The 8,723-nt window shown below is 52.3% G+C and overlaps 2 protein-coding genes across 5 annotated transcripts in view; one reads left to right on the forward strand and one right to left on the reverse strand.

Moving 5' to 3' along the window:
- M1AP (meiosis 1 associated protein) overlaps positions 1–5,460 on the forward strand; it is a 95,544-nt gene extending 90,084 nt beyond the window's left edge. The window contains exons 8-10 of one of the 2 annotated variants that reach the window (XM_019969866.2): positions 1,816–2,022; positions 3,107–3,247; positions 4,195–5,460. In XM_019969866.2, coding sequence (XP_019825425.2) covers positions 1,816–2,022; positions 3,107–3,247; positions 4,195–4,377 — 531 coding nt within the window. In that variant the 3' untranslated portion in view covers positions 4,378–5,460. Of the gene's footprint in view, positions 1–1,815; positions 2,023–3,106 lie in introns of both variants that reach the window. The other variant, XM_070798399.1, reaches the window with a different exon arrangement.
- DOK1 (docking protein 1) lies at positions 5,405–8,344 on the reverse strand. 3 transcript variants are annotated; one of them, XM_019969864.2, is made up of 5 exons: positions 8,194–8,344; positions 7,545–7,844; positions 7,307–7,400; positions 6,902–7,086; positions 5,405–6,676 (listed from the first exon to the last, which is right to left on the reverse strand). In XM_019969864.2, exons 1-5 carry the CDS (start codon positions 8,251–8,253, stop codon positions 5,864–5,866), a joined length of 1,452 nt encoding a protein of 483 aa, XP_019825423.1. In that variant the 5' UTR covers positions 8,254–8,344; the 3' UTR covers positions 5,405–5,863. The 3 variants fall into 3 exon arrangements, with proteins under 3 accessions (XP_019825423.1, XP_019825424.1, XP_070654501.1); XM_019969865.2 differs by lacking the exon at positions 8,194–8,344 and having other exon boundaries at positions 7,307–7,396; positions 7,545–7,678; XM_070798400.1 differs by lacking the exons at positions 7,307–7,400; positions 8,194–8,344 and having other exon boundaries at positions 7,545–7,682.
- Positions 8,345–8,723: the final 379 nt, after the last annotated feature.

Genomic DNA, 8,723 nt, shown 5'->3' on the forward strand with positions numbered 1-8,723 from the left:
ATTTGAGCCAACTCCCGGAGACAGTAGAGGACAGAGGAACCTGGCCTGCTGCAGTCCGCAGGGTCGAAAAGAGTCAGACGTGGCTTAGTGACTGAACAATAGCAACGAAGTCATTAAGCACTGTTCAATTTGAGGATCCCAAGGTCTTCTGAGACACCCCTATGCCACTGCCTTTTCTCAACCTCAGATACCTGGTTTGTCAATTAACTATTTCCATCACAGGTTCAGTGCCTGTAGGAACAAGTCAACCCATGACCTGGGTAACATGCTCAAGCTTGGTTCCAGGACTTCAAATAATCACTGTCCAGGAAGAGGTTAGAAATTCAGAGTCAAAATAGGAGCCTTAAAGTTCAATTTCCCTACCTCTTACTTTCTCAGGATGTTCCTGGGAAATGCAGATAAATTAATATCTTTACCATTCTAATAAGGGTATATTTGCCTGTCTTCTTCCAGAGCCTCTGTCAATCTCTCTGTAAATTAGTCCAGAAATTTTAAAGTGCCCTGTAAAATCCTTTCAAATCAATCTTTTCCCAGTCCTCTGACAGTTCCCACATCAGGAGTTACTTTTGAGAGATCTCATGTATTTCTACATATCACTTCTCTAACATAATTTTAGCCATTGTCCCTAAAATCAATAGACTCAAATTCTAGGGATCATAATTTTTTTGTGTGCTGCATTCAGATTTTTTTAGTAACCCCAGGATATAACAGTTGTGAATTTGCCTCATAACCCTGAGGTGTAAGAAATGTCACACTGCCATAGTTTTAGCCCCCAGAGACTTGCCACGGTGGCAAGATATTTTATTCTCCAAGGAGTCTTAGAAGGGTAACCAATTGCTCCAGTTCGCCCAAGACTGAAGTGTCTTCTGGGATACAGGACTTTCAGTGCTAAAGATGGACAAACTGAAACAGTTGGTCATCCTAAATCTTGGACAAACAGTAGTTTACAAACCTTCTGCTTCACGTGTCTAATGAATTTCTATATACCCATACCTAGTGCTTGGGACATAACGGGCATTCAACAAATTCTTAATAAATAAACAAACTAATCTACAAACAAATACATGAACCAGCATGAAAAAAAAGATTAAAGTAATGATAATAATCCAAACCCTGAGCCACATCAGAAGGTACTTGAAGGATTTCCCTGGTGGTCCAGTGGCTAAGACTCCACACTCCCAAAGCAGGGGGCCCAGGTTCAATCCCTGATCAGGGAACTAGTCCCACATGCTGCAGCTAAAAAGCCTGCATGCTGCACCAAAATCTAAGATCCTGCACTCTGCAACTATGCCTGGCGCAGTCAAACAAATAAATACTTTTTTTAAAAAAGAATTGGGAGTCTAGTAATAAGCCCTCACTTTTTACTTGAGCCAACTGAAATGGAGTGCCCTGCAATTTCCTAATATCCCTTCCAGCAAACATCCCTTCCAGGCTTAAAAAGGCCATGTCCTAGGACCAGGGGCAAATTCTCCCCATGCACACATAATACCGTGAGTTCTATATCATTTATTTCCAATTTGACAGACTTGAGAAGCATCAGGTACTTTCCAGACATTTTGGATCTGTCTTCAGGAACACAGTGCATCTCCAGATAATAAGCAAAATGTTAGAAACCATGAACTTCTGCAGGCACCTACCACTTGCCTGGCTTACCAGACCCCCTCAGAGTTCTGTGCTGCACAAAATGATGGCACTGCTTTAAAACGTCGAGAACTAGTTGAGGGGAGGGAGAGTAAACAGGCCGGCAATTGGGACTAATCTTCCAAACATGCCAAAGACTGAAGATGAGCCTACACTTTTGTGTCTTTGTTTCAGAAAAGAGAATGGCTGCTATTGGCCAAGGGGGAGCCCCTGAACCGAGAACACAAACTGAGAGAGCCCGCTAGCACCTTCTACGTGATCCTGCCATCTCACTCTCCCACTCTGCTGGTGAAGGCAGTGGCCACTCGGGAACTGATGCTGCCCAGCCCTTTCCCCCTGCTACCTGAGGACATGCCTGCTGACAGCCTTAAGACTGTGGAGGCAAGTGAGCCCGGATCTCATGGGATAGAGGGGAGAGAAGAGAATGGAGTTCAAGAAAGGGATGAGGGAAACGAGTCAGCCCCAGAAGGAAAGGACCAGGGAGCAGAGGGAGAAGTGGTTCCAAGAGTATGGTAAGAGGAACAGAGAAGAAGGCCAGGAACTGAGGTGAGGCGGAAAAAAGCACGCATCTGTGTGATGGTGTGTTCTCATGGGTCCGTCTTTGCAATCTCTGAATGCATGTGTGTGTGCCTGTGTTTGTACGCCTCTATCTCTGAGAGAAAGAGGAAAAGGCAGCCAATATAGGCGCTGAGAATAGGAAGAGCTTTAAATGAGACTATGATGCAAAAGAGGGAACAGCTCTAAGGCCAGTTTTCTCCTTCCCCTCCTCTCATCTTGGATTGGGATTCTGGATTTCCTCTGCCAGCCTCCCCATCTGAGGGTGGGAGGGGGGCTCACGGCACAGAGAACTGGAACCACACCCCTGCTGCTAGATTCCTGGCTTACGTGCCGAGAGGACAGAGCCTGGGATTGTGCTCTTGGCTTGGCAGCCACAGGGATGCGAGAGAGGTGGGCACGAGTGGCCGTGGCTCACTCAGCGTCTCACTTCAGGGCCAGTTGTTTCCTGGCACAGGATGTTGTGGCCGGAAAACCTGACTGCTCAGGAATGCTCTGCTCGCATGTCCTCTGGTTATGCTCGCCTCACAGGCCGAGAACTCAGTGTACTTGCTTTGCAGACTGAGCACCTCAGCCCCCAACTCACCCTCCCTCACAGCCTTACACACTGGCTCCCTTGTAACCCTCACGGCACTCTGGCCTTTCTCAGAATCCTTGTGACATGGTTCTTGGGGCCAGAAAGCTCAGTGTCCCTCACCATTCGGTTGCTGCTTGTACCCCTGCCTGACACTTCACAAGCGCTCAGACCTGGGGGCCTGAACACCCAAGAGGGCACGCATCTCTCTCACACCCCTCAGTGAAGCCCAGGGCCATCACACCTCCTCAGCTTCTCACGCTCAGGTCTCTGCCTGACATCTTGGGTTCTGTGACCTCACGTTTCCCAGTGAGGCGCCTTGTCTCTCTTCTTCAGAGCATGCTTGATGACCTGGAACTAGAATCCACCTACAACCCCTTGGAAGTCTGGAGCCACCTGTACTCACACCTGAGCAGCACCTTTGCCAACCCTCATGGCCGGTTCCACCCAAGCTCGAAGAGCCGGGCTGTAAGAAAGGTACTTCCCTCCTTCCCCGTTATGCCCAGAATGCCAGAGTCCTCTTCCCCTGTCCCCCATCCAAAGGAGATCCTCCCTGATATCCTCTGGAAGAACAGACCAATGGGAAGAGAAGCCTTTAACCCTAGACAAAGAAAATTACAACCCTTACACAGTACTGGGACTTTTTTTGCTTGGGCATTTACATAAAATATTTAGTTATCTTAATTGCAGTGTTTGGGAAATTCAGTAGTCATTTAACAGATCACTGTCCCACTAAGCAAACTGGCTGCGTTGGAACCACAACCGCAGCCTCTGTTGAAAGAAGGTGGGATAAGAAATGCCCAAGGGGAGGGAAATTAGTATTTACCAAGCAACAGTTATTTGCCAGGTTTTATGACATGTACTCTCACATATATTTTTCTGATTTAATCCTCACAGCATCCCTACAAGGTAAGTGTTATCTCATTTTACAGATGAGGAAAGGGAGGCTGACCAAGGTTAGAAGCTTAGAGACATGGCTCCAGTGACAAGAGTCCAAGAGAGAAGAGTAATTGGCGGGGGCGGGGGAGGATTTATTTTTATGAAATCCATGTTCTGTAGTATATGGGCTTCCTTTTGTGCTCTTATAAATCTTTTTCTTGTTTCTCAGTAACAAAGCCTGTAGAAAAAAACTTTTGTCTTACCTGAAGTTACAAGAGAAAGAGGTTTCCAAACTACAGACAGTCTAGAGAGGGGAACAGAACCCACCATGAGTTAGCTGTTTGGCAAGCAGACAGAGGAGGACACTCAGCTGGGAGATAGGCATTGTGGAGGCTAGGGCCCCGGGGACTCCAGTGCTCTGGGCCTTAAGGCTGTCACTCATGGGACCCAAGAAGCAGTTAGGACTGGAGACCCAGCAGGGAATGGAATAGGAAATCAGGACTTTGTCTAGTCTTCACAGAAAGCTCTTCTTGCTTTCTCTGCAGGCTCAGCCTTTGCAAATAAATCGAGTGCGAGCCACAGTGGCCCCTCTGCCTATGACTCCAGCCCCTGGCAGAGGCCCCAAGATGCCAGCAGCCAGCAAAGCTTCCTCAGAAGTCTTCTTCCAGCCTCCTATGGAAGAGAAGGAGGAAGAAGAGGCAGAGGAGGAGTATCCCTTAGGGCCCTAAGTCACTAGCACCATAGCCCGACTGCCCTGCTAAAGCACATCCATTCCAAGGTCCCAGATCTGTCCCACAGTGGCTTTCTGTGGCCAGACTTGCCTTCTGTCCACCTGACCCTCTGCGAGTTCCAGGTGACTGGGAAACAGAGCCTTCCCCTCCTTCGCCTCCAATGCTTTCATCACCCCACTCCTCAGGCTATAAAGAGACACATCTGACCCTCTTCTTTCTCCAAGAAGGGACTTATTTTTCTTTTGGATCATTTGATACTGTTAACACAAATGAAGAATAAATACCCAGTAGGTCTCCACCATTGTTAGGAGTATTCCCAGACCCAAATTTCTCCTTGTAGTTCTGTGTAAGCAGGTGGATGATGTCAGGTCACCTTCAGGAAACTGGACCTCAGGAGAGAAGGATGAGGTTTTCCGAGCTCATGACAAACAAGTAGGAGTGAAATCTAAGCTTCATTTCAAAGCCTGTGCCCCTCCCATCACATTGCAAGTCCCATCAGCCTTCAGACAGAAAAGTGGCTGGTGCTTGCTACCTACATGCAAACTACCTACATGTGAGAGAAAGAGAGAATGAGAGACAGGGGAGGGGGGCATCCTAGAGCTGAGAACGGGGGAGAGGGTAGTATGAAAAAGGCCTGTTTTCCCTCCCTGTTCCCCTTTCCTCACACCCACCCAGCAGCCTTGTCCATCCACAGAATAACTACCATTTGTAAAATGCTTATTCTGCACTTCAAATCAATTAAGTACTTGAGAAATTTAACTCCTTCCATACAAAAAACCCTGTGAGGTTGTGCCTATAATTAAGGGCAACAGGGGAAACTGAGGGTTACCGATGTTATACCCAGGGCCTCACCCACCCCAGGTGGGCCTAAGTGGACCTTTCAGACTCTGAATGGTCACCCCCTCCCTGGGGCCCTTTCCTCCTTCAGTGGCCCCTAACGCCTTTCTGGTTCTCCTAACCCCGTGTCTGCCCAGTACATCTTACCCCTCTGTCCCCTTTATGACTGTTCACAGACATAGACCTCTTAAATCCAAACTGACTTTAATGAGAATAAAACTTACCCCCCCCAAAAAAAAAAAATATATATATATATATGGTAAAGAACAATGAAGCGGGAGGGATCCAGACACAGCTCAGTGTCTCCCTTTACAAGGAGACATACAAGCCTCTCCATACAAGCCTCTCAAACCATACCTTGTCTGACCAAATACCCTTTTCTATAGTTCTGCTCCAGCAGCTATCCCTTCCTTTGGTGGGGATGACTTAGAGGTGCTGGCCTCCCCCAGATCCCATCCCTGAGCCCCTTTATGACTCTGTCCCGCTTCCATGACTTCTTGGGACAGATCATCCTTCCCTTGACTCCCCTTGTACCCCGGTCTCTGCACACAGGCCCCTCTGGTTCCTGCTGGTTCTAACAGGTTTCTTTGATCCCATGCCCCTTCCCCATGGTCCTCCTATCGGCAGCCTCAGCTTCGCCCAGTTCTCACGTGGAACCCTCTGACTTGGCCCCAGTCCTGTCAGTCACTACTCCAGAGAGCCCACAGTCCCAGCTCCCTGAGGCCCCGCTTTTCTGGACCTGGCTGTACAGGGCAGTGTCTGAGCTATGGCCTTGGCTGCCACTGCCAGTTGCAGCACCAGATTCAGATAAGGCCAGGCCCTGGGGCTTGGGAGCTGGAAAGGGCTTTGTGCTCCGAGGGGGTGGCACAGCATAATCATCCATGGCAGGGTTGTAGGGGAGCTCATAGCCCTCCTCCTTCACCCGAGCCTGGCACCACCACGCATCCTTGGGCTCCTGAGGCAGATCATAAAGGCCCCGGAGAGTGGCTGGGGCCAGGCCCTCAGGTTCATCATAAATGGGGTCTTCTTTAGGGTCTGTCAACTTGGCCTTTATCAGCTTTTGCTGCACATGTTCACACAAGTCCCAGTAGAGAGCTTTCTTTAACTGTGTCCCCTCCCCTGCCCGAGCAGGGGTGCTGTCCAAGGGGTCTGAGTACAGGGAATCTTGGGAAGGGCCTGGAGGAATGCGCAGGGAGTCTAAGGGTTCAGAATACAGGGCTGGAGGGCTTCCTGGGAGCTCCAGGGGGGCCGCGAGGGAAGCCAACTTCCCGTCTGCCACTTCTCCTTCATGGGAATCAGCTCTGAGAACATCCTGCCCCTGGCCAGCCTTTCCCTGAATCTTCTGTCGGTGGATAGCAGTCTCGACTGCCTGAAAGATGTCATTTCCCTGTGCCGTCTGGAAGGTGAAGGTTCCAGGGCCGGAGGGACAGCGGCGGCCAGCCTCAAAAGAGAACATAACCTGAAGAGGATGTAGAGGGAAACACATTACCAGGAGACATCAGAGGAGGTGAGTCACAGGGCTAGAACTAGTTAGGGGACCTACAAAAAAGAGACCACTGGAAAGGGAGGTTGGTCATGGTCTAGGCAAGAAAGAGTTATCTAGAGTGCAGTCTCCCACCTTCCTGTCCACCCCTCCCACAGGTGCCCAACCCAGTCAGCCAGTCCTGTCTTGACAGCACCCTACCTTGTCACGGCCATAGCGACGCAACAGAGTGTAGGGCCAGAAAAGAAGTGGCTCCAATATCTGCCTCTGGGCCCCCGGGGCCAGAAGAGTCAGCCTCTCTGCCTCCACTCTCAGCACATAGGAGCCATGCAGGCCACAGCGCTCGGCGGCCTCAGTCTTCTGCACCGTTACCCAGAACTGGGATCCTGGAAGGATTATACAATTAGACTGGGACCCGGCCAGGACTGGGGTGGGGGAAGGGAGCAGATTGTAAACACACACACACACACACACACACACACACACACACACACTCTCTCTCTCTCTCTCTCTCTCTCAAGCCAGCTCTTAGGAGCTTCCTACTTCCCCTCCTAGGACACCCTTTCTTTCCACCCCATCCCTGCTGGGGCTTTTCAGGCCATCTACCTTCCCAGGAGGGGCTATACAGCGAGTTCTCCAGCATCTCCAGGGCGGAAAGCTTGGGTGGGTTCTCGGCAGGTGCCAGGGCCCAGCTGCCTTTCTGGGGTAAAGAGAAGGAGTATGAAGGAGGCTGTGATTCTCTCACCCCGATTCCCAGGGTCTGAGCCAGCCCAGTTCCTCTGCCGCTGTAACTGCTCCCACCCCGCCTCGCCTCTTGGGCCCAGTGCAGCCCCGAGCCCCTCACCGGAAAGGCGTTTTGGCACAGCGTTTGCACCCAGGCTGCACTGGACGGCGCGTCGGCCGCCAGCAAGTGGGATCGCTGTGCGGTATCCAGGCGAAAAGCTGCGGCGCCAGGCTCAGGGGGGCTCTCCACTGCCACGGGGGCCACGCTCACACACTCTGCCAGACGGATCACCTTGCAGTCCAGGCGGCGCGAGCTCCCTCGGCCACCTCCAGAGCTAGACCCCTTGTGGTCAAAGAACTCGAGCCGCGCGACACCGTGGGGACTGGCCGGGTAGAGAACCGCCCAGGTCTTCCTCCATCTCTGGGGAAAGAGCCGAGAGACGCTGGGGAGGGAGCGAACAAGCACTGGCTGCCCGGCCCCGACGGGGGAAGGAAAGACCCGCGCGGGCCGATTTCAACACCAAGGCTTCCCGATCGCTGGCGAAGTTTCTCCTGGAGGATGCCGCTCTGTCACCCCAGGGCTGGAGAGGCATACCCGGAGGCCGGCGGACACTTCTCCGAAGAATGTGCAAAGCATTTTAGCGGGAACGTCACGGGGCTCTCCGGGTCCCGGCGCCGCTCCCCTACCCGCCGCGAGCCCCCTCCCTCAGTTTGGGCTCAGTCGCCCACCCCTAGCTCTGATGGGGTTCAGCAACCCATGCCCACACTACCTTGGTCCCGAAACGCTGACTCTGCAAAAACAGCGGCCCTTCCATCACGGCCCCGTCCATGGCCCCCGGCGGTTCCTTCCGCGCTTCCTGGCCCGGCGGGCCCGGAGGCGGGGCGGGGCGGGGCGGGGCGGGGCTCGCGGGAGGCGTTCCCATCCCTCCCCAGCCTCAGCGAACCCAGAAAGGGGAGGAAGGAGATGGGCCAGAGGAAGGGGAAGGGGTACCACCTCCAGACCCCCACCTCCAGCCCTAGGTCTCACTCTAGTGGCTTCACCGAGAGAAACCCCGTGACTTCGGTCAGAGGACTCTGGCTCTTAGGCTTGGGGGCTGCGTACAACGTCAGATGCTCAACGTGACATCAGAGTGAAGGCCGTGACATCATCTAGAAAATGCCTACGGGCACCCTGGGGCATTGGAGGGACTTTCTGGGCCTTCGAGGCTTCAGTTCCCCGGACCTGACCCGACCCCTGCTCCGCGGGAATTCGGCTATTTACGATCCGCAGAGCCGGGGACATGGGGGAAGGGCTGGGGCT

This window comes from Bos indicus, chromosome 11 (genome assembly GCF_029378745.1).
Source record: "Bos indicus isolate NIAB-ARS_2022 breed Sahiwal x Tharparkar chromosome 11, NIAB-ARS_B.indTharparkar_mat_pri_1.0, whole genome shotgun sequence".
Classification (NCBI taxonomy): domain Eukaryota; kingdom Metazoa; phylum Chordata; class Mammalia; order Artiodactyla; family Bovidae; genus Bos; species Bos indicus.